Source organism: Pteronotus mesoamericanus, unplaced genomic scaffold (assembly GCF_021234165.1).
Source record: "Pteronotus mesoamericanus isolate MK-2021 breed Mesoamerican mustached bat unplaced genomic scaffold, CSHL_Meso_final contig_50, whole genome shotgun sequence".
Lineage (NCBI taxonomy): Eukaryota > Metazoa > Chordata > Mammalia > Chiroptera > Mormoopidae > Pteronotus > Pteronotus mesoamericanus.
In genome coordinates, this window is record NW_026555186.1 from 4,597,485 (window position 1) to 4,623,332 (window position 25,848).

Genomic DNA, 25,848 nt, shown 5'->3' on the forward strand with positions numbered 1-25,848 from the left:
CAGCTTTCACTGCTGAGCAGGCATCAAGATCCATTTAAGATCCTATAGGCCTTGAGAATTTTTTTAATGCAGGGTTAAATGTCCTTGCAAAGTTTACATCAGTAAGTAAGTCAAGCTTCATGAACTCACCACTTTTCCAAATAAAGATCATTGTCTCAAAAGGCTTAGATTATGTCTTAGAACTTATTCTTGCCCACCTTTCACAAAATTATACTAACAACACAATTTCACCTTTGGAAGAGCTTGTGTTCAGCTTTCTTCTTTAGACCTGTCATGTGAGCAGGGTCAGGGGAGAGTAGCTGACTTGATAGCTGTTCCATTGGGGCAATTTCCCATTTACTTAAATGCAGAGCAGTTGCTTCCTCTCCCCCGCCCCCCACACCCCACACACACCCACATGCACATAATAATTAAAGGTTAGAATGGGTCAGAGAGGCCATCTGGTCCCACCTTCTAAGTTTACTGACAAGAACATTGAGGCCCAGAGAGATTAAAATTCTCTCCTGAAATAAGGAAAAGAGACAAAATTAGAAATGAAATTTAATGACTCCTAGATGATGTTTTCGTCCACTTTAACATCACATTATGATTCTGCTCGTCATTTATCTTTTTGTTTACCTATATCTCATCTTGCCTACTAGACTGTCTTTCGTTCCAAAACTATCCCATAACCATCATATCTGTTCTAGGTGTCATACTAAGTGTTGGAAGTAAAAGGTAAATGACACCTACCCTTCCCCCATGAATTTTATACTTTTGTGGTACCCATGTTGAAGAAAATCAAAGCTCAATACTGATGTTAATTCATGCATTTATTCATCGAATATGTAGTATTTCTTTTTCAAATATGTGCTATTTCTACTTATTTTTCCTGTGCGGCATTGTTTTAGGCACAACAGTGAATAAAAATGATAAAATTCCTGCTCTTGTAGAGATTCAGTTCAGGGGAGAAGCAGAAAAGTGCTTCTCTTTTCTGCACTTGCATAAGATTTTTTGCTACTGTTCCATTTTAGCACCTGAAGCAGGGGAGAACAGAATATTTGCTTGGACTTCAGTGCCACTGTTGTATTTATTCAGAGTTTGCAAATGCCTTGCAATTGTTATAAACAAGAGAAATCTTGTTTATTTCGAGATTTCTTAATCTTGAAATGAAAGTCAGTTGGTGATAAGTACTCTATAGACAAACAAAGGGTAAAGGGGACAAAAAGGATGGGGTGTCTGTTACAGATGAACAGACTGGCCTTTCTGATAAGGTGACCAAGACCTGAATGAAGCAGGTGAAACCAACCCGACTGCTCAGCTCATTTCCGCTGGGCCTGTCAGAAGTGCTGCAAGTTGGGAATGGAAAGGTGTGTGTATAAGGGGTGTAGGAAATAAGATTCTTTTGGCTTTATTTGATTCAATAGATTTAGTCTTTTGAATTATTATTACTGAGTTGAAATTCATACAACATAGCATTAACTATGTTAACACGTACAATTGAGGAATATTTTGTATATTCACAACGTTGTGTAACCACCATTTCTATTTCTAAAAAATTGTCACCACTCCAGAAGAAAACCCCAAACCCCAGTGGCAGTGACTGCATTCTCACCACCCATCACATGACCATCTGGTAACCACCCACCTGCCTATTTTTTCTATGGATCTATCTGCTCTGAATATTTTATAGAAATGAAATCATACAGGTTGTAAAACCTTTTGTGTTGGGTTTCTTTCACTTAGCACATTCTCAAAGTTCATCTACATTGTGGCAAACCATCCGTACTTTGTTCTTTTTATGGCTGAATAATACTCTGTTGTTTATATAAACCATTGTTCACTGATTCATCCATTGAGCAACACTGGCTGTTTCTACCTTTTGGCCATTATAAATAAATGCTACTATGAAAATTTGTAGAATTGTTTGAGGACCTGTTTCCAAACTTATTCTTTTTAATCCTCTTTCTTAATCCATTTCTAAGTCTGTTCACAAATCATACCTGAAACTTTGAAAAATGTTTCAGATAACCCCACCGCAATAAAGAATCAAATTTATTTAAGCCCCTAAATGAATGCCTGGCATATAAGAAGCCCTCAACAAATGGTAGTTGTTGTTGTTATTATTATTATTATTATTAATTAAAAGAACACAATGCTAAGAGCACACAGCTGAATGCAAACTTTGTAGATCATTGGTCCAATCTAGAGGGCAGGGGTGAGGGGGGACCAGATCCTTGTGAAGAACCAAGTATTTCATAGCCTGCTACAACTCTTCATCCACCTCATACACTTCCCAGTGGCTGGAGAAAGTGGCTGGAATTGTTCCCAGCATTCACATCTTTTATCTGCCATACTATAAAATATTCACTAGTCCCCGGATTTGCCAGTGGACTTGCTCTGGGTTTTGCCCTAAAGTTACACAAACCTCGTTGTGAAAAGCAAATGGAAAGAGATTGTTGGTTTTCAATTGTGTACTTGGCATTAAACAAATCTCTGATTGTTTTATGTAACGTACAACTGCTGACATCACTACCTGAAGCAATATCAAGCAGGTCTGATCCCAGCTTGTTTGCTACCAAAAGTCAACATCATTTCGATTAATTTTGGCAATAAAAATTTCATTTTTATCTAGAGCCAAATATTTGATCACTTGATGATTATTTGAAGTGTTAGGATTTTGAAGATGCACTGACCTAGAGTTTAGAACTTGAGATATTCTTAGTCTTTCTGTGACTTGTTTTATGACCTCCAAGAACACATTCCTGCATCATTCTGCTTCCCCACTATATTGGGGATATTTTATCAGACCTATGGACCTCACCAAAGGTTGCAAGACTTATCCTATATTTATATTTACTTAATCTGGTCAAGCCAGTCGAAGTGATTATAAATTGTACAAAACATGGCTTAAGATAACGTTTAGATTACTAATGTCAATTATGTCTTTTTTTATTTCAGTTGAAGGTTTCTTCATGTATTACAATATTAATCATTTTGGTGAGAGAGAATTGTGGCAACTGGACTAACTCTGCAATTTGTATTTCCTAGCCAATGCCAATTTAATACCCAATGCCAATTTAATATTCAATGCCAGCTGTAAGAAAGCATGTTTTCCTTAAGCAAATAATACAGCTCTTTTCACAATCATCAAGGTCTTTGTCCATATATTTGCACTTAGGGCTCCTCAACTTACAGAAACAAATTCTAGCTGTATGAAGCTCTCATAAACTCCCCCTAAATGCTAAAACAGAAGCACAGCAACAAGAGCCCTTCACTCTCTCAGAGCTCAGTGATCCAATGGGTGCATCATCACAGCTTAGGCCAAAATCCATACAAACAAATACCACTGTAAGCAAAATTTCTCCATAAGAAAAATACTTCCAGACCTTGAAACCTTGTTGCCATTGACAATAAACTATGTGAGGCAGACCAACAGGAGGTCTCTGAGACATTGTCTGTGATACCCTCATCTCTCCCTTCCAGCCAGAAGGCTTTGAGCACAAAGATTTGTATCTCTGGTGCCTGGTGATTAATGTTGTGATGCCAAAGACAGATGGAAATGAGTAGGTGACATGTTAGTTGCTGAGCAAATAGGTTCAATAAACCCCCCTTCTTGGACCTTGAAAACTCAAGGAACACACAGTTTCCAAAATTGCCAAGACTACTGGAGATATTTTAATCTGCTATTTACAAATATTGTGTAGATTGGTCTGGAAAAATATATCATTTTTATTTATTTCAAATTTGTTCTGATTATTGAAATTATACATTGTTCCGGAGGGGGGGGAACATTATGTTTTACCTACTTATATAACCACGCCAGCTAGCAGAGCACCTGGTTCCATAATAATTTCTAGAACTGCTCTGTTATTGTTAAACTGAATCTTTAAAGGGTTAATCATGAAGTAAGTGAATAAGGTGGTCTGGGAGCTCACTACTGGAAGTAATTACCTCCTGATTCAGAATTTTGCTCAGAAGCAACCATGATCCCACTGAATCTTCTGTTGAAAACACTCCTTCCCATCTAGTGTAAGAGAAACGGAGAGGGCTTGGGAGATTTTGGCCACTTTCATTTAGAAAGGCTGAAATTTCTTCCCAAGTTCTGTTCCCATGATATGCAAACTCAGAGACATGATGTCCCTCCTTTATTGGCTTCTCTATGGAACTGAGGATTCTCAATGGCGTTCCCATGCTTTCCCTTGAGGTAAAAATGATCACATTTCCCTAATTGCAACAGGATCTGGTAGGAATCTTTCACTCTGAAGCTCCTTTGGGCATGTGCTACTATGTTTCTGGAAGATAAATGAAATTTTCCAAAAGTAGTTGTGTAATAGAAAGAACACTACAGGGGGAGGGGAAGGGAGGGAGGAAGGGAGGAAGGAAAAGAGAGGGAAGGGAAGGAAGGGAAGAAAAAGGAAGATCTGATGATCATTGTACCCTCATAAATAAGGCAAGGCAGGCAATACCTACTTAAAATTTCTGAGAAAGGTTTATATATCCATGGATAAAATGTCATGGGTATAGAGACATTTGCTATAGTAATGTCTTATCAAAAAGTTCGGCAGTTCTTCAAGAGGGGAATGATTAAATAAATTATACCACACATTCCGTAAAAGCATGAGACAACTCAACATGCTCTGTGTATGGCAAGATCTCCAAGATATATTGTTCAGTGTAAGAAAACCATGGTGCATATCCACCTGCACAGAGTCCACCCAAGGTCTCCATGAGAGAGAGCATCTCAACCAAGGGAGGAAAGTTGTATTGTCTCTGCTATGACTCCCTGCAATCCCATGGCTCTTCTGTCCCACCCTCCAGCCCAGCTAAATTACAGGGTGGTGACAGCCAGTCCATAGTGCTCTCAGAGCAGCTCTCTGCAAGCGTCTGAGCTATATCTCCAGCTTGAGAAGCCACCTACATAGAACTCTACTTGGGAGGAGACCCAAAGGACTAGGTTCCTGCAGGGAGCAGCTTAATCCAGGTAGACATCATAGAGCAGTAGTAACAGGAAAAGAGGGCTCCTGAGCAAGAAGACCTAGCTCAGTGCCTGCAACTCAGAGAAAAGTAAATGTACAAGTTCCAGCAGGAACCCTGGGGCAGCAACAGATCAGGAGCCACAGAGTGGGGGTCTCAGAGGTGACAGTATCAATGGAGACCTCAAGGCAATGGCTCAAACTACCAACTGGCTGATCAACTAAGATCTCAGCAAATTAGCCACAGAGCAATGGCAGATTCCTTGAAATACTCAGAGCTGGAAAGCTGGTGTGGATGTGAAGATTTAAAGCTGAGCGGGGTCTAAGAAGTCATAAAAGTGTGTCCGAGGTGAGCAAGGGCTTTTCTGGGAAAGACACTGGACAAGTGCCAAGCAGTGGGACTCTGATGACTACAGTCATGGGGGTGATAAGAGTCTCCGGGATCACCTAGGGGTTCACATCGAAAGAATGAGGTGGTTTGGTTTTCTCCCCTCCCCTTAATCTAGTTAAACTGATTTGGCATGAAGCGTATGCCACGAAGCCAGCTCAAAGCTGATCAAAGTGCCCAAATAAGACCAGCCTGAGAATTTTGTTACCCAAGGCTAAATTTGAGGAAGTTGAAGCATACATCAGAGGGTATAAAAGGAAGTTACTAGTAGCAGGGTGACTATGTGACTAAAAAAAAAGTGTTTATTTAAGGCAAAAACTTTACAAAGGGGTTTATAAGAGACTGACAAATTTATATTTACCAACAGAAACTGCTGCTAGACCAAATAAAAATGTCAGTAAAGTATTTCTCATAACTGATATAATCCATTCTGTCTTTTCTATTTCTATGATTTGATTAAAATGCATTTTTGTTGTACTGTGGGCAGGACCATAGTTATATTTTACTTAACCTGAATTCTATTTTTATAACCCTAAATTTGCCCTAGGCCACATCTTTATAGCTTGGAGAGGTTTACAATCACAGAAGAATATTAACTAGAGCTTTCTTTTGCCCCATTATGAATTCCAGTTTTCAAGAACAAATTATATACAAACTTTCCTTTAATATGCCATTTATAACTAAACAGTATATTTCCTTTTGGGAAATATATTGCTGTCCAGGATTGCATATGGTATTCAGGGTTATACAATTATTCATTATAATTATTATATATTATAATTCAAGTATTATAATCTACTATTATATAATAACACATATGATAATATCATTATCACACAAGACTAAATTGTAATCTAACTTGAAGTAGTGTCTTAACACACACTGCTAGGCCTTCATAGATATCTTATTAGACAGAGGTTAGGCATGGGGAAGACTCAGATGAGATGAATTTCAAAGATAAATGAGGCTGAGATGATAGACTCAAATCTATGGGTCGGATTTGTCCCATAAACTATCACGTTCGTTCCATACACTTTTAAATATTACATTAACTGACATACAAAAATTCAGAAATCTTACATAAAAATCCGAATTGGGGGCTTCTTTTGAAAAGTCTGGCAACTCTGGGCCCGCATTCACTTCCCACAACCTCTGCGGGAGCTGAGCAGCAGCCAACCCAGAGCAGCTTGCCCCAGTCCCCTCCTGGCCCCACGCAGCTCCTGTAGGTCCCCGGGTTCAAAGCCCCTGGCTTTGTAGCTCCTGAGCAAGAGGACAAAGCTGTGTTAGGAAGCCAGAAAGGGTGAGGGGTCAGAGTAAGCCCTACGATGGGGGAGGGCTGTGGATAAAACTCACAAAGTCTGTATACTGTCACGTAGACATTGTGTAAAGCACAATAATTTCACAATCTGATGTGACACCAGAATCCAGAATGTTCTGGTTCATGTCAGAGACTGCTTGGGGCTTTGCCCTGGAACCTAGAGGCACAAAGAGGGCTCAGCGGAGGAGAAGGCAGACGCTCCTCACAACAGCATACATAGCCAAGGGGCCCAAGAGTGCCACTGGGTGCAATGAAACGGAGCTGACTGAGAATAACATTGAGTATATGGGCAGCTTTTCCTTGTCTCTGGTTGTCTTAACACACACCAGATATTTCACCGTGCGACGTAGCTCAAGGATATTTTCAAGATTTTTTGAGGCATATTTACTGAGCTTCGTTAGATTCACTTTGAATACTTCTGCCTCTATCACTTCAATATAATATAATCCTCATAAACTTATACTTATTTTTATTGAGGTATAATTGACATACGACATTACATTAGTTTCAGGAATATAATGTAATGATTCAATGTGTTTATACATACATTCCCCACTTTTCAAAAGTTCACATTATTCCGCTTTGATGAAGAAAACTATTTTAGTACTGTTCTTCCTAACTGAAAGAAATCTGAAGAGGATTTTCACTTTCATGAAAAAAGACAAAAAAGTAAAAGTAACGGTCAGCATTTCCTTCGCAGGGAGCTGTTACAGAAGCAGCGTGCACCCCGTAGCAGGGAGAATCACGCAGCTCGTAATGCTTGTCAGTGTTATTTTAGGTCTCCTGTGTTTCTTGGTATGATTCGGTAGATTATTTGGGAGGTCTGGGAAATGTCAAAAAATTTTCCATATCATTTAATGATCATTGTTTCTTTGTTTCACTCCATTTGGGTTTCACTCCATTTGGGCTCATAGGAGCACTTTACTTTCAGACAGTGGGAGAAACTTATACTGAGAATTGATCACCAAAATGCCTTCTTAACATCAGTCCCCATGCATAGCTACAGATGTTTACAGATTTTTTTCTCTTGTTATGAGAACTAAACTTACATTTTAAATTTTTTTTAATAAAGGAGTTCCTGAGACCTGTGGCCCCCATTGGCCCATATTTGATGGACTCAGGGATGAAGCTTCAGCCTGAGTTTTATAGTTTTTCTGCCCCCTCTCTAAGGACAACCGTTACTTCCCAATCACCTTCTTTCTCATCCACGCCCTTATTTACAGACTATCGTCTAAGTGAGGAACAGAGGCCCTCTGGAGAGCAATGCCCAGCAGGCTTCATAATAGGAATCGTCTTGGAATTCTGCTCATGGTTTCTTCAGCTTCTTTCTGGGCTTAAGGCTCATGAGTTCCCCTTAGCCCGACACCTCCACTCCCTGATGACAGGTGCATACTAGTGCGTTCCACAAATTGTACTGTTTAGTCTTCACAAAACAGACTTGCAATATTTCTTCGGTTAAAAAGAAAGAAAGTGTTTCCTTAAAAAAAGCTAACTTGACTGAAGGAAATGTGCATGGGTGTGGCTACCAGAGTGCTTCGGTTCTTAACTGTTTACGACTTTAACTTCAAATGTCTACTTATAAAGGGGGCTCTCCCCCCATTTATGAGTGATCCAAGATAACCGCTAGAAAATTTACACTAAAAACAATTTTGGAAGGGCTGATCTTATTTCCATGCTTAGTTCTACTCTAGTTTTATGGAAAACAAAGGAAACTGTTTCTTTCCAAAATTACCATGAATGTAGCAATAATTCTTCTACTCTGCCCTTTCAGAAGAAGTCTCTCTTCCCGTGCTGCACTGCCATCCAACCCTTTCATAGGATCACTGATGCTTCGTGGTTATTGTCCCTTCCTTCCATTTCTGTGCACCTCCATTCACATGCAAACATACATATGCAGGCATGCCCTCCTCCAATCGTCACCTTTTTGTCCACATACATACTTAAAATAACCTAAAGATTCAGTCTAAGTCTACAATGTCTCACATTTTTCTGTGCTCTTTCTAACTCTAATAAATATGGCGTTATCAACCACACCCTTATCCAAACCCATTATCTGTAAGTAATATAGTCCCTCCCAAACCATGTTAGTGCTTCGCTAGGAACGTCACCCTTTCAGAGGTCCAATTACCTAAACAAACAAGGCATGGAACTCGAGCCGTATTTCCAACACACACACACACACACACACACACACACACACACACACACGCCTTTTATTTTAAACTATGATTCTTTTTCCAGCTAAAATAGTCAATATATAACCTATGATGACCAAATTCCTCAAGGCAATAATTGAGTGACACCTTTCTTTTTCTGAAAGTTAGACTTTTGAAAAACCTAACCATCTTGAACACAGCTATGAAAGCAAAAATGTTAGGCATTAGTGTGGGAAAATCCAGATTAGCAAGTCAGAAATTATGCCTAACATTGTATTCATTTACCAGCTGCTTGCTGGGCGCGCACCAAGCATGTTTATGCCCCGTGCCCATTGCTGTCCCCTTGCACTGATTCAGACAAGACCAAAATTACTTCCAAACAAAATGGCAACTTAATCAAGAACGAGTAAGGTTTTAAGGCAGATTTAAACTAAAATGCTAGCCATAAATCCACAGCAAGATATTAGAAAATAGCATTATAAAAACATATGGATGCTGTCAAATACCCATGTAAAATTGGGATTTTATACAGTAAAAAGAAAAAAATAGCAAAAACATGAAGAGCACTTACCAAGGGCCTGGCACTATAACCCATTCATTCCCACAAGAACCCCCATGTTACAGATGAGGCTGAGAGTGAGTAACTCAGCATGATCAGCGCTGAGATTCAGACGCCCACCTCAACCCGGAGAGGGAAACCCCAGCCTCTATTATCTACCACTGTATACACCACCTGCTTTCAGAACAAGAGAAATCAGTCTTTTCTTTTTACCTGATGATGTGGCTTTTTTGTAAGAACTTTGAAATGTTAAAATATGGCCTGTGGTACCTTGCTAAACACGCGTCTGGCCTTCTGTCCAAGACTCTCTATTTTATGTGCAGGTCAGGTTCCTTCCTCTGGTGCGTAGGGGAGCTGAGTAATTATCATCAGACAAAGATGACAGTCATCCCTGCATTGGGACTGGGGCATGTCCACTTCCCAAAATCTCTCTCCCATTCACCAGTGACGCTGCCTAAAATTGTACTCCCAGAAAACTTGTGGAAATGACCATGTGTTCACATTTTAATGTAAATATGTCTTCAGATTGATTTCTCCCATCCCAGTTATTCCCCGGCGAAGGGCACTGGAATGATGGAATGTTGTTGTAGTAGTTGCGGGCCATAGGCGGTCATTGGAGCACCTCCTCTTTACCCCACAGCTAAGGGAGGGATCCCGCCCAGGCCTTATGGGGATGGCCAAACACATGACGCCCAGCCCTGGACCGATGAGATCCACAGCGGTGTCTTAGTCACATGGACTCGCAGCCTGAAGGCGGAGGACATTGCTCCTTGCAGGGCCACGCCGGAGTTGCCCTTGAACACAGAGCAAATAGCAGAAGCTGTGGGAGGTAAGCTTTGCTGCAACAAGAGGATGAGGTGGTTGCCAAGGGAGGATGTGCTGGACTTGTTTGAACAGATCTGTGGGCCGGCAGGGAACTGAAGCTGCTACTGAGAGAGAGCAGACCAGTGCCTGCTCCCCATGAGAAGAGGTGTGGAGCACCCTGTTCGCAGGACATGAGACGGGAAGGAGACTTGCTGTCAGGCCATTTTCTCCTAGACGTTGAGGCAACACATAATATTGGGCATGTTTTACTTCCTCTCCTCAGACCCAGCTGACCTCCCCTCCCACCACCCAGGTGCTGCCGCGCATGCTCTGGAACAACAGTGTCACCCTCCTACCTGTGCTTTGCATCCTATTTGCTTGTCAAAATTCTCAAATAACCAATTGTCTCTTCTAGCTCCTTGGTATTCACCTCATTCCTCACTTGATTCCTTTACATCGATGTGTAGGCTGGGTGAAATCCCACCCACACACCTAAACAAATAAAATAAAAAACTTCTTTTCTTTCTTGACCCTCAGGCCTATTACTATTCTCCCATTCAAACCCACCCTTTCAAAAGAGGTTATAGAAAATGTGGCTCAACCTCCTTGTGCAACTCCTTCCTCAGGTTCCTCAGGTCCCAGCCTTGATCCTTCTCACCTGACAACTCCTATTGAGGTTGCCAGTGCGTGAGGTTGCGTTTTTCAGAGTCATTTTATTTGACATCTTAGCAACTTTTGTCATTTTTTTCCATTCCCTTTTCCTGAAACATCTGTTCCTTTTATGCTGTCAGCCAGCACTCTCCCAGCTTCCCTCCTTCACTCCTGTCCAACTTCCCAGTCTCTACGGGTTCAGGCTTCTTTATCCAATCAAGTAAAAGGCTCAGTCCTAGGCAGACTTCTCATTCCATTCTCTTTTTGGTCCCCTGCACAGGCGACATTAATCAGGCTCATGGTGTCAATTACCTTCTAAAGGATGTTGACTCTCATTTCAGGTCTAGCTCTGTCCTTTGAGATCCTTGTGGCTACTCAGACTGTCAACTTCTATGTCTCCAAAACACCTCATATTGAATGTATGCAAGGATAAAGTCTTGATCTTCCCTCTCAGTCCTGATTATTTTCCTCACCCTGGGGGTCAGGGGGGGAGTGGTGATGATGAATAAAGACTGAGAAACATTAGGTTATAATGGAGGTTTGAGAAAGTTTCTCTCTTAGTTTCTGACTCATCAAAATGAATGGGCAACCCTACCATTCACTTGTTATTCTTATAGATAATAGGGCGTGGGGGTGGTGTGGGAGATAAGCAAAGGACAGGTACATTCCAGGTCAATTATATTTGTTCTTTCTGAACAAACGAATAATAAAAGTTATGCAAGGTCAGAAAGAACAGCACACTTAAAGCGTATTTAAGAACTACACATTAATGTTGTATATAATTTTCATAGTTCTGGTTCAGCATAGGCATTTGCCTCAGTGTGAGGGCTATGGAAGGAAGAAAAGAAGGGAAAAGGAAGGAAGGAAAGAAGGAAAGAAGGAAAGAAAGTTGGTTATCACTTATAGAATTTAATTAGCTGACCAAATCAGCAGACTTGATGGAAAAGACACAATGTAGAGGAAATGGAATAAGGAAGGATAATAGAATAAAACAAAAATGTTACAATAAAATTTCCACTGGCATCAGAAATGTAAGCAGCTCTTTTCTGAGGTACTCTAATCTGTCTGTCCTCTAATTATGTTATTTTTGGTTTTGTAATTTGACTATTTTGTGTGTTTTATTTTGAAAAGGTAGAATTTGTTCAGAATGTCAAGACAAATTCAACTCCTGCAAGTGAAGGCAGCTGAATAGGTAGCAAGCAAAATACAGTCTCTATTCCCCTCAGAAAGAAAGAAAGGAAAAAAAAAAAAACCCACCAACCCTCTGGGGAATTTGCATACTAGTCAGACTTGGTGTGTTGCCGTGGGTGGTTCCAGTGAAGGGCAGCTCTATTCTTAGATGTCTGCGCTGAGGCCCAGTAGGATGAAAAATGCTCACTGCTGCTCTAGGACCTTCCCCCCAGTTCTTCTAATGGGGTGCACCTGTCAGATCAAATTGCCCAAACCTGCGTAAAAGGCTCTTCTAATCAGCCATATCATCCCCTTCTTTCAGGGCAAATCTCAAAACAGGGCTCTTTCTGTCAGTCACGTACTGAACTGTAGTCTTTCTCTTCCATTAAAAGGATTGCTTTCCTTTTAGGGAGTGGAGGGTTTTGTTTTGATTTTTTTTTCATTTTTCTTTCCCATTCTTCTTCTTGTCGAAAGTATATTAGAAATGAATATATTTTCCCCAAGGTAAAAAAAAAAAGTGCCTTTTTTCCTCTAAGTAACAATATCATGAGCTTAACTTTCTGGTTGTATGGCTCTTAAATACAATTCAATTGACATTAAGGAATAATTTATTCAATTATAAGGCAAGAATCTTTGGTGCCTATTTGAACACATTTTCTACTTGAAGAAACACATAGCTTACAAAGCCAAAAGAAAGTGAGTTTGCCAATAACAAGGTTTTCTTTCTTGCTAGTGATTGGAACTCCATCTTCTAGATAACTTTTAAAAATAATTATCAGAATATTTAAGTAAATTTTTAAAAATAAATTTCTCTTTAAACTTTTATATATACTTCTATACCCACAACTTCAGAGAAGCCTGTGGCCTAATAGTTTTTGGTTTTCATTATGTGAAACTGTTTAATTAGAGAAATACATGGAAAATCATGTTTAAGATGACATTTCCCCAAAACAGCCTTTTTGTTGAGACTCTTTTACTCTTCTCCTCTTAAATCTTGGACTGTATAAGCAAAAACATATGTGAAGAAAGTAAATATAAAGATCCTCTAAATGATTCTAAATATGTGCATATAGCTCCATCATTTTGTCATTTGACCATTTAACACAGTGATCTGAGAAAGTTAAAACAAAAGATACATTATATAAGGCCAATTAATTTCTAAATGAGTGATATTAAAGGTGAATTTTCCTGGTCTCAGAGGAAAACTCAGGGGAAACACAAAGCCACCCTCAAAGAAAATGAACAAAGATGATATTTGGACCTTGGGAAAATATAAATGTCAAGTATACAGGAGGTAAAGGTATATGATATCATTATTTAATTTTTCTATTTCACTGTGTACAGTTAAACTGAATTTTCTTTTTAAAGATCATAGGGGGTTTTTTTTCCCAAAAAGAAGTTTCCTCTAGGCATTTGCTTAAATAAGTATGTGACTAGAAGCATACAGCTTCAGCAAGCAAGTTGCTCTTAAAATAAAGACAGAAAATGTAGAGAAAGGTATGGAACCAATGGTTCCTGGACTTTGAGATTTCACACACTAATAAAATTTCTATCATTAAAAAGTCCTGAAGCAGATGGGCTTATACTAAGGAATAGTTTTTTTTAAAAATCAAAGACATATCTTCATGAAACACTTCCTATATTGCCCTTTTCACTTTCCCATTTGCAAGGGGGTTGAGGGATGCGGGAATGACACCTTGTCTGAACAGCAATCCCTGAGCCAAATATTTAAAATATTAAGTACTTGGCAGACCAAGAATCAAGCAAATTCTGCTTCCTTTTATAAGGATGCATATAAAAGTTCATCTGATATATCCCACAACTATTAGTGGTACTACTATTTGATATATTCTTAAAATTACCTCCCAAGCATCCAGTGTCCAATATTGTACAAATCAGTTAAAGCTCAAAATAACTGTGCTGTTAGTTTCAAAAAGCAAAATAAAAATTAAAAGTTTGGAGATTAACCTCATCAATCCTGAGATAAGATGCTGGATAATACCAAAACAGCAAATTTTATAAGTTTTACAAATAGATTGTTTCCCATAAATGAAACAACTGAAATTTGCTGTGTCTTCTATGTATAAAGGAACAAAAACTGAGTGTACCAGAGCCAAATCCAACGTGTATGTTTCAGTGAAGACACTGTATCAATACACTGATGTTTCACTTAATAAAAATTAAGGTTTCAGGATGCTTTATGAAAACAAACTTTGTGTAGCTGTTGGCACCTAATAATTTACCCAACTTAGGCAGCTGAAGAATGTCTACCTCTTGCCAGCACTAGAGAGTTAACAACCAATTCCCTATTATGCACTGGACCTGAGCCTGGGCCTTACTAAAGAGACCCTCCAAGAATGGTGAATGGCATTCCTAGATTGTGGCCACGTGTGGCCTCTGCCTCAATGGCCAGGGACAACTGAAGACAGTCTTCTCTGAGGGTTGAGGCCAGGGAGGGACGTCCTAGGATGTCTGGTGCACCCCAGGTTTTGAGGATCTGGTCTCATCATGCAGAACCAGTGTCAGCTACTGGACAGGGCCTTCAAGGTTGAAAGACAAACCTAGCAACCTTGAACAAGTCCATTTTGATTCCTGTTCATTTCCTCCTCACAGTGTGCTCATAGGCACTCAATAGGCATTAGACCCTGGGGCCGGTTTATTTTTCATGGAGACTTGTACACTTGTGAGTTGTGAGCCAAACATGTGGTAAGTTCCCAAATGGTGCTGACTTGCCTGTTAGGCACAGCCTAGGCATTGTCTTCCCTTCATTTTAGATCATTCATGAGGAAGGAACAATCTAAGTGAATCCAAAATTAACTTAAATGCCCAACACTCTTTCCTTCCTGGCTAAACCAAGCACTCCCACACATATGGCATTTCCCGTTGAATATACAATTTCAAACTGCATCTTAAGTTTTTCTTAGGTATGGTAAAATTAAATGTCACGAGCCAGGGTTAGGTTAAAATTCTGATTTAAGTACTTTGGTGACCACATTTCTATACTTTCATTGCGTGAACAAAATTCTAACAAAGTTAGAAAAGAGGACTATTATATATAGCTCAGATCTTAATTCTTATACCTGACTCAACAATTTTAAGTGTAAATAAACTGGAAAAAAAGTCTGTTTCATTTATCCCTAAATGGCAATTTATAGTAAGAAATGGTAGTCCACGAGACTGATTTGATTGTTCTAGTCACCAAAATGCATAATAAAGTTTTAATTAAAAAGAGGGGATAAAAAGACAGTGGACATATAGTGTAATATTTCCCCCAAGCACATTTGTCTGCAAGAAGTACGTGCTATTTAATAACTATATAAATGTTCTTCGTGGTTCACTGGATCTGTTGTTTCCCTACGACCACCACCAACCCGCCCCCAAGCTATTTTATATATTCTAGGACACATTGGTAATAATCTGGAGAGTCCTCTGCTATTTTTCATACCTAAAACAGTTGCTTGGTGGTTTTGTGTTTACATATTTCTTGTAGGCTGTGCTTTCAAGCATTAAGAGTTCAAGTTAACTTCACTATAGAAACAAGAACCAAAACTGCCAAAAGGTGATCATAGATATAAATTGAATCCAACAGGTATATCTGCCTAATATTGTGTCACCACTTCTTCTTCCCCAGTATTACCCACTGGCAACATCTTAGGTGTGATACAGACTACAGGCCACTCAGGAAATAATTGGAGAGAGTTTTTGTTCCTCTTTATTTAACCATGTGTAACAATGCATAAGAACAAAATCAGGTTCATCCTCATCTACTGTATTGCTGATGTCCCTTTGGGAATAATTTCAGTATACAGGCCTTTCTCATCTTCTACAGAGAATTCCCTATGTTCACATACAAAGTATTCCTGTGTTAAAGTAGAAATTGAATTTATCACTCTGGGCAATTACTACCTAATCCTACCCTCCCCCAAAACATAACACTTAACTGATTCAGGCATGAGCAATCTTCACAGTGGCTAGGGTTAAGTTCATTTTTTAGTGTTTTATATTCAACACTTGGTTTCTAATATCCAAGTAGGTAAGACCAAAATTCCTGCCAAGATCCAAGGGACAATTACATCTTTTCTTATGTTAGAGAAATGATACACATGCTGTCCACCCCGTCAGTCACTACTTATACCAATTCTCCCACCCCTCCCCGGTCTATAGAATATATGGAACCTGACCAAACTGAGGGGTTTGGGCAAGAAATCAAGTGATGGAGGTGACATCACATCTGTTGGTACATACATATCCATCATAACATAAAATTGCCACCAGATATATACACAAATAATTATTTCAGAAGTTGAAAGGGGTCTTTCCTAGAGATCATAGAGCCTTTGCCCTCTTGTAGATAATGCAAGGAAGCCTGAAGTTAGAAGTGACTTAAAAGCCATACTGAGTGGCAATGGCTGGACAGGAATCTGGTCACCATCAAGGCCAGCTCCGTGCTTGCTTTCACACTATTGCTTCTCACAACGTGGGGTGAGACCCCTTCCAGGCTTTGTCACGAATGTGATGAATAAAAGGATAAACCAAAATGATCATCAGTGGTTTCACAACTTACATACATATGATGTTCCTATAAGATCTTATTTCTTTTCTTCCCAACCTTCAAGGTCAAATCTACTGTCTTTCCATTGTCTTACTCAAAACATTTTTTAACTATTCACACCCACATTTCTATAGGGTGGGTATCCATAGGCATAGTTAGCTTTCAATTTAGCCTCTTCCAAGATGATTTACTGACACTGATCCAACTAATTTTCTAAACAGATAATCTTCACAAAAAATTTGAGGGTATGACCCTATACTCCTATCCAAATATATCCCAGAAAATGCCAGATATATTGATCTGTTCCCCACTGAACCTAATTACCAAGGAGGAAGGGGTGGCAAAAGAAAACCAAGTCATTATTACTTCTTTTTAATTGTTTAACTTTATTACTGTTGCACCATTTATACAATTACATATAATTTCAATGCATCCATTGTACATTTTTTTGTTGTTTTTTTTTAAATTTTTATTTTTTCCATTTTCCAATGAGTGGTGTGTTGGTGTCTGTGACACAGAATGGAGGAGAAACTGGAACTGCAATGAACGCAGACATTTTTTTTTTTCATTTCCACTGACCAATAAACAGAACTACAGGTGCACCCAACCACGGACATGCATTAACTCGTCATGAGAAATCTAGGGAGGCTAAGTCGGATGAGAATGTTTGCTACTCCCAAAAATACCTGGGGAGGAAGAATGGAGTATTGGCATGGAGATACATGTGGACAGGCTACGTGGGCTGTCTGAAAGTTGGCATTCATCCACAAACATTAAAAAAATATCAAAATAAGAAAGGCTGCAAATTAAAAAGAAAACACAGAAAATACTGCTTTCATAAAGATCTGATTGCCTTAGAACGGGCCCCGTGGGCAGAATCAAACGCATCACTCCCAACTCCCCTTGCAGAAGATCTCGGATCTTAGTGGCGGAGTGCAGGTAACAGCAGTTCAGGTACAAAAGGTAGGTACTGTACTTTCAGACATTGACCTTTAAAATCCAGGACTGATTGATTGGTAAAGTTGACTGAAGGTATATTAGATATTTCCCCACAAAAATACTATTTGGATTCTCCCCACCCCCTCCCTCCCTTGATGGGACATCTTTTTTTTTTTTTTTCCTTTCCTTGGGCAATACATATCATTACTTCCAATTTGAAACAAGTTAGTATAGGAGAGAGACAGACAAGAGACAGAGAGAAACAGGTTGTTTTTAAGCTGTACTTTCTTTTTCATAGGCTGTCCTTGTTATTCCTTCACTGCTACGGTTTGATCGGAATTAGCTGCTGGGGCCTCGGCAGGTTTAACTTCGTCTGCTGGGGCTGCGGGGGCCTGGGCCTTGGGCGTGGAACTGGGGGCTTCCGTGCCTGCTGGGGTCTCCTTGGACGATGGGGCAGCCTCAGTGCTGCTGGGTTTTGAGTCTGAAGCTGGGGCCCCGTCACTTTTCGTTTCCTGCGAGGCAGGAGCTGCGGGAGCCTCAGTCTTTGTGGGTTCCCCTCCCTCCTTGCTCTTGTCATCCACCTTGGTGGCCGCCGCGGGTTCCGCAGGGGCCTCGGCCTCCGAAGCCTTGGGAGCATCACCTGCGGCAGGGCCCGAGGTGGCCGCCTGCTCCGCATCCTTCGGGGGCTCCGGCTTCCCCTCGGCTGCTCCCTCCGTCTGCTCAGGCTCTGCCTTCGGAGCGTCTGCCTTGGCCGCGTCTGTGTCTTTCCCACCTTCCTTGTCTTCAGGTTTGTTGGCGGCTTCCTGGGCATCCTTCTCCGGCTTCTCCTCCTTGCCCTCCTTCACCTCGGTGGTCGGCCCAGCGGCCTGGGTCTCATTCTCCTTCGGGGTTCCCTCCTCTTCCGTCCCTGCTCCTTCGGCCTTCTTGTCTTTGTCCTTGGCCTTCTCATCGTTCACATTGTACCCCTTCTTCTTCTTGCTCAGCTTGCCTCCCATCTTCAAGTTCTGTAACACAACACAAAACAGAACCAAAACGCGTTACTTGCGGCTCCAGACGGAATGCCCGTGCTCCCGTCGCCCAAATTCCTAGGCTGAGACCCTACCCACAATGTGAGGGCGTTCGGAGGCGGGGCCTTTGGGAGAGGAGGAGGACATGCAGATGGCGCCCTCCTGAAGGGGGCGAGCGCTGCCATGGATGGCACGAGGCAGGGCTCCTGGCACCTTTCCCCACGTAATGAACAGCAAGAGACAGCCACCTACGAGTCAGGAAGCAGGTCTCTCCGCAGACAGGGTCTGCCCACACCTTGATCTTGGACATCCCAGCCTCCAGAACCATGAGAAATAAATTTCTACGGTTTAGAAGCCCCTCGATATATGGTAATTTGTTACAGCGGACAGCGCAGATGCAGAAGCATTGTCAAGTCTGAAAACTGACAGAGGCTTCACTTTACAAAGAGTTCAGAACACTACTCAACTGGATACATTCAGACGATGAGCATGGAGAACTTCTTACATGTATTTTGCCACAATTATCAATAAAACAGTGAGCCATTTTTAAAAAAGAGCTCAGTTATAGTGTCTAATCACAGCAGTTTGAAGAAATAAGCTGAGATCAAACAATCAGTGATTAACGACTAAGCCTGTCCATAACAGAAGTGGAGTGGTATTTGTTTCTTATCAGCCTTCCCATTTCTAACGCAAACACCCAGTATTAAACAGGCACACAAAAGGGCTCCAGCAGCTGTGTGAGATCACAGTATAGCCACTAAAAGGCTTCGTAGCTTTAAAATGCTTTCCAGAGAAACAGTACAGCTGTAATAAAGCACAAGTCACAAATTTCAAGAAAATAATCTCAAACTACAAACTTCTTTCAAACTCCATTGTTTATTTTATGTGTGTGTGTGTGTGTGTGTGTGTGTGTGTGTGTGTGTTCATATAAGCACACACATCTTTTAAGACCAAAGTCAGGCAAGATTTGGTCAATCTCAGTAAGTAAGACCAGTTAAAGGGAGACTGTCCCCCAAGAATTGAAAAGCATAGTGTCCCCAGTTACAATTAGGTTGTTAGTTGTGTCAGCTTTGTAGGCATTGCTTTTCAAGGTACTTTTGGGTTAAAACAAATGGTTCGACAGCAATATAAAAGTGTCCTTCATGACTAAATTTTCTGATTAGGCTTCAAACTAGACATGCAGGTTCAATGACTATTAACAGCCTTGTTCACTTAAAGTTAAGCCTCTAACTTACTAGAGGCTGACATTTCAATTGGGCCTAAGAACATGATTTTGTATTGGAATCCTGAATTTTTCTTTTCTGGTACCAAAACATTAATCCAGATAAATAATTTAAATTTATAAATAATAAATTCAGTCCAAAACCATTGCCAGAGCTAAACAGGCACTGTGTTTTGTATTTTTTCTAATGCGTTTTTGCAGGATCATTTATCAGTGGGAACCCACTGAAATGTTGCTCTTTAGAGGAAATCGGTTGCTTTTTCTTGACAAAGCATCCAGAAATAATATTCCAATATCCTCTTTCATTCCCACAAATAAGTCCAAAACAAAGAGAGAGAGAGAGAACAAACCTCGACCTGGGCCCCAGTCAGGGTTATAAAGTGCAGGTGGGACCATCTGATTTGGTTCTAGCTCAGGGTCTACTCTTGACAGAATTATAAAGTACTCCTCGACCAATCATATTCTTAAATATCATCCATTTAAAGGAGAAATTTTGCTGTTCATTCATTATACTCTTTGAAATGATAATTCAAAACAGTGAAATAACCTACATTTATTCTAAAAGCTGGGTGTTCAGTAAGAGCGCGCTAATCTGAAGTATTTTGACTGAGGTCAAAACTTGTCTCCCTACTACATATGCTAATTTCCTTTCTGGAGAGACTTTAATAGTTGGGAGAGAAAAAAAGCAATAAACTGAAAGATGGCTAAAGTACTGGTTTCTATTCTCAAGAAAGACCTTTATTATGTTATCAAAGAATTTCTCTTACATATATTTTTTTAAAAGCAGCGGTTTTGGGTCCTAACCTACTTCAGTTTTCCAGTGGGCTCTATTTGACTTAACCTTTGGTTATTTCTCCCTCAGAAGTGGGAGCAATCATATGTGGTAAAAATACAACCAAATATACTTTTATCCTATTAGCAATCCTAAAGGCAATAAATCAAAATATAAAGAGATAAACTAAATCACTATTTTTAAATTGTAGTTGGAAATCTTTCACTGAATTCTTAATTAGCCAATATGCATAAATGGTGTTATGCCAAAATAATTTCAGCTCTTCTGTAATTTCTTAAATAATTTCAGCTCTTATTTTGAGATATCTAAGAAATAGAAAACCCGACAGGCCTGCCTTTAGGATCCCCTCCCAATTCTGTAATAGAAACCCATTCACCAACTCAGAAATTATAGAATAGAAGATGAAGTGTAAATGTAGAGTATGCTGTGAGTATAACACAGGAGTGCTGCTTTCTGACATGCACAGCATGAAATTCTATATGGCTATCTCCAGAGGTTTAAAGTCATGTTGGTTTACAGACCTAAGATCTATGTTACTAAAACTGGTTTTCTGAAACACAGTGAGGGCCACTTTCTGTTCTTTTGCTTTTAAGCCCTGCTGTGATTTGTTTCTGGGTAGGAAATGAAGGTATATCATCCAGTTGTAAGAAAGTGTACCTTCATTCCTTCTAATTTTCAAACACAAGGTTAACCGACACTTCTACCTTTTGATAGTCTTCTTGTGTTAGTTATAGTGAGGTATCAGAGGGAGGCTTCTAGAATTCACTAAAACCCTGGAAAGGCAAGATTGCTGGTTATTTCCCAAGACAATATGGGTGAAAACCTTGTCTACTACACTCAAGAATAAATTAAAATTACAATTCAAAACCTATTAACTGTTTCTTGGATATCAAGTACACGCCTAATCCTAAACACATTACTAAGTTATTTTATCCAATCTCCTCAGTGGTACCATAAGGTAGTAAGTATAGCATTAGCACCCTCCTTTCACCCATATGGAAATTCTAGCTAAGTTCATGGAGCAACTCAAGCAAAAGGCTGAGCCCAACAAAATTAGGTGAGGCAGGAAGGCACCAACTTGAAGTCAAAGGTAACTTCACTGAGAACCTGGCGAACAGGCAGTTCTCATCTTATCACAGGAATCTGGGTCACTGGGTTCATACAGATCTGGGCTGACTCATAACTCAAGATATTAACAAGATAATGAAGAAAGTCAGAACTTCAGGTACGCTCTGTCCTGAAGCTTTTCATCACCCCATTTGTTAGGAGAGCTTTGAATCATGATCCTTAAGAACTGAAAGAGTGATGGGCATATATTTTAATTACTTTTCTAATTTCTATTACTTCTAATTTTGAAAGAAATCAGTTGGTATAGATTGGAAGCTGGGACTTCTAAGTTCAAAGAAAGAAAAAAAAAAGACATAGCAACTAATAATCCACCCTGGAAATCACTTACCTAAATCTAAACTACAGCATAACAACTACCTTTGCATGTGCCCACATTTTGGTCGTTCACTAGCCATTGAGTAGCCCAGCAAGAACCCTGAGACCAATGTTGGTGCACTGAACTCTCTGTTGATACAACAACCAAAAAAGGACATAACACCATTTTTACAGAGCTACTGGAATGCAGCATTTTAGAAGATTTTTCCAGAAGTTTATAAGTTAGAAAGTTCCAGGCCTGTTATAGGTTTTAAATGCCAACAGCTTTGCTTTGGGAATATCAACACAAGGTCACAGTGACTTTTAAACACAGCAAGAACAAAGATTCATTACCTTCACATAAAAGAGTGAGAGCAAGAGATAGAGTTTCTCATTTTGAGTAAAATCTCTCTTCACCTTCCCTATCTGTTTCTTCTGAAAATCTACTACTCCACCGAATACAATCTTTTTTTTTTCTTTTCTGCATTTTTAACTTATGTAAACTAAAGCCTAATATTCTACCCCATAAGCTTGTTCTACATCTTCAGAGGCACACAGGAATGAAAATATCCAGCTGTCCAGGATCAAAACCTCGACCCCATTCTGCACCAAAGCCAAAGCAATTGTATTATAAATCAGGAAGCCCATCGGTATAGCTTTCCCTCTCCAGTGCTCTGAGGGGAGCCCAACTTGGCAGACGCCCATTGCTATGGTGAGTGGAGCCACCAAGCTAAATTGGTTCTAAGTAGTCTCTTTGGAGGATTCTTCTACCCCTTCCAGGGACAGAGGTGCTTAAATCCTATGACTGCTACTGAGTGAACGAACACACATGGTTCAGCCCCACTGCCTTTGGTTTCAGTCAAGAAAACTGCCAGGGTTTTAAGTCATAAGAAGGCACAGTCCTACATATCCAGATAGTGTCTAATCAATATTTTAGCTATTATGGAAGTTATTTTTATGGCTTTCCAATGAAATGTGAGGTTTCTGGAAACTACCATTTATTTTTTCCTTTCTTTAGTCCTTGAAATACAACATTTACTAAATAGTCTAGTTGGGTGTAGGTGAGGGAGAAGGAGGGAAATTTCAGAGCAAAAGGAGCTTGAGTAGGAGAAACAGCAATGGCATTGTCATCACCAACTTTAAGATTTCAGCCCTCTGAGGCAGGGCTAAGTGTCAGCATGCCACCAGGCATCCCAGAGACCTGGGTCATCGAAATAGCTTTAAAGAACCCTTCTGCATCTTGGCAGTAAGGAAAATTATTGCTAATTAACAGCCCACACACTGAAACTTAGATGTTTTAATGGGTAGATGATCGCCACTTGTGCTTGTTTAATCTTCATTTTGATAGCACATTGTGGGTTCTATCCATTATTTAGGGTGACCCAGTCTTTTGGATGAAAAATGCAAGTCCCAGTTATCACATTGTCCCTCTTCATAAAGATGCAAATTGGCATAATGACGCAGTTTTCAGGCATTAACTACCCCAAAACCATGGGGGCTTATATGCTCTGCATTCTTCCCACAATTACTACATGCTCCATGACAACGCCCCACTCCATTTCCCACTAACGTATTTTTACATCTTTGTTAGTGTTGATGGTTCTGTGCTAATAGAATGTATTGCCATGCATTAACTGATATATAAAACAAAACAAGAAAATGACTGATACAGAATTTCTCCATATGATCCAAAAGTTACTATGTTTATGGCCTCACATGCTATGTTTATGTCTTCTGTCTCTCACAAATAATAGATAGTATGAATTATATCAAGGTCCCATCCATTGCCAAATTTCTACTTTGAAAATGCAAACCTGGATTAATTAACCATTTCATCTAAAAACATTTCAACCAAAAGCATATAGTTCTTAAGGATAATGTCAAACAGATGACAATGAAGATGACTTCAAGTCTATAGCAAAACCCAAAATGTATTTGCAATAGTGTGTCAGAGACTAGAATGTTATTTCTGGTTTGACTGCTGATACATGATGTGATCAAGACAAGAAATAGTCTTGATTCTTTTCCATTTTACAATCACAAGAATGCTAGGATGAAGCAATGTTTCTTCACAGTTAAATACGCGGCTGCAGCATACTAACTGTACCTTTAAATAAGCAATTGTCACTGTGAATTCTGGGCTACAAAGGTTCAACAGGTTTTTATACAGGGCAATCTGTACTTATTTTTTAAGATAACATATAAAGTTAGAACCACGAGTTGCATCCACAGACAAATGCATCACCAGACAAATTGGGTTACTCAGGCTGAAAGAATCCAAGTTATTGGTCAAACCTAGCTGAAGCACATATTGAAATAAGAAAAAGGAAGAAAAACTTTTTTTTACCTTGAGGAAAGAATTTATACACTGATTCTTTTCACAAGAAATGCAACAAATTAAAAAAATATTTTCAACATGAATGGAGGAGAATTAACACATTTGGTTACATCCAACAATATCTATTTTCCACAAGTGGCTAGACTTTTTCTCTTAAACGGTCAAGATTTTTATTCTAAAAGAAGAAACTAAAATAAAGATAATGTAGCATATGTGTATTTTTAGTATTTCTACCAAGGTGTGCTTAGTCACAGTGATTTGCTGTCAGGTTTTATCAATGCCTGGTGATAATTTTCATTGTTAGACTTATTGTTCTCAGCGTCTGATTCAGTCAAAGCTTCTATTCAGCAATTGCAACATTACCAACATTTAGGAGATAGAATATCCTTCGGGAAGAGGAAACTATAGTAAGAATTGTCAACCGATGTCTACAGTTCTGAGGCATACTTATTAAATACCATGAGTAAAACTGTAGCAAAAACATTTTCAAGACAATTTATTCTCTTGTCACAATAAAAATTTTCATTCAGCATTGTAAAAATGTACTGTAAAAATGTGTAAGAAATATTTTGGAAAGAAGGTACACACACTCACTTCTACAACCCAATTTTCTGGGGAAAAAAACAAATTTCATTAAGATTACTTGGATCTTCAAAGTCAGAGAGCCCTCTACTATAATATGAGATTAATCACAAGGGATCCTTCCATTTTCTTCCTTCATGAAAATCCAGGTCTTTGGGGGTTCTCTCATCAAAAATCCACTATGTGGGTGGCCTCAAGAACTTCAGATGTTCACAAATTATTCTAGAAAAATAGACTTGATCTTAGTGGGAAAAGAACTTTTTTGAAGCAAGTACTAATTGTAAGCAATGACAAGGGGCATAAGTGAGCAACAAGCCTACTCTACTCTACCAGGAGGGATATGACATACAGAGACAATTAAAGTCAGAGTCAGTTAAGTGTCACAATGGAGTGAAAAACAATGAAGTTTTCCCAGAAGAGAAAGCTTTTAGTTGGATTCAGGAGATCAGAAAAAAAGGTTGTGTGTGTGTGTTTATCCTCACCCAAGGACATTTTTTCATTGCTTTTTTTTTGGGGGGGGAGGGGGGGGAGAGACAGAGAGAGAGAGAGAGAGAGAGAGAGAGAGAGAGAAATTGACCAGTTGTCTCCATACACACCAAACTGGGGTCGAACCCACAGCCTTTTGGTCCACAGGACAATGCTCCAACCAACTGAACCATAACAGCCAGGAACAGAAAAAAGTTTTATAGAGAAGATGGAGGTTGAAATGATAAAAATATCCAAAGTACTTATATACATAGTACCTCCTCTGCCTAGGGTTGTCCCACTATGTAGTCTTTACATTTTTAGCCCATTAACTGTTTCATCAATCCTTCAAGGAAGGAAATATCACTATCTCCCCTTTGCCATGAGGAAATTAAGGCATGTAGGAGATAAATAATTTATCCAAGATCATTCAACTAGTAGTGTGGAGATGTGAGGTGAAACAAGACACTCTGGTTCTTGAATGAGGGCTGTTAACCATCCTGGAAAAGTGTCTTAAGAGATGGCTA

At 39.6% G+C, this 25,848-nt stretch overlaps 1 protein-coding gene across 3 annotated transcripts in view; it reads right to left on the bottom strand.

Annotated features, from left to right (window-relative positions):
* Positions 1-16,919: 16,919 nt before the first annotated feature.
* BASP1 (brain abundant membrane attached signal protein 1) overlaps positions 16,920-25,848 on the bottom strand; it is a 46,959-nt gene continuing 38,030 nt past the window's right edge. For all 3 annotated transcript variants that reach the window (XM_054578200.1, XM_054578201.1, XM_054578202.1), the window contains exon 2: positions 16,920-18,496. In XM_054578200.1, the coding sequence (XP_054434175.1) occupies positions 17,801-18,487 (687 nt within the window). In that variant the 5' untranslated portion in view covers positions 18,488-18,496 and the 3' untranslated portion in view covers positions 16,920-17,800. The remainder of the gene's footprint in view (positions 18,497-25,848) is intronic.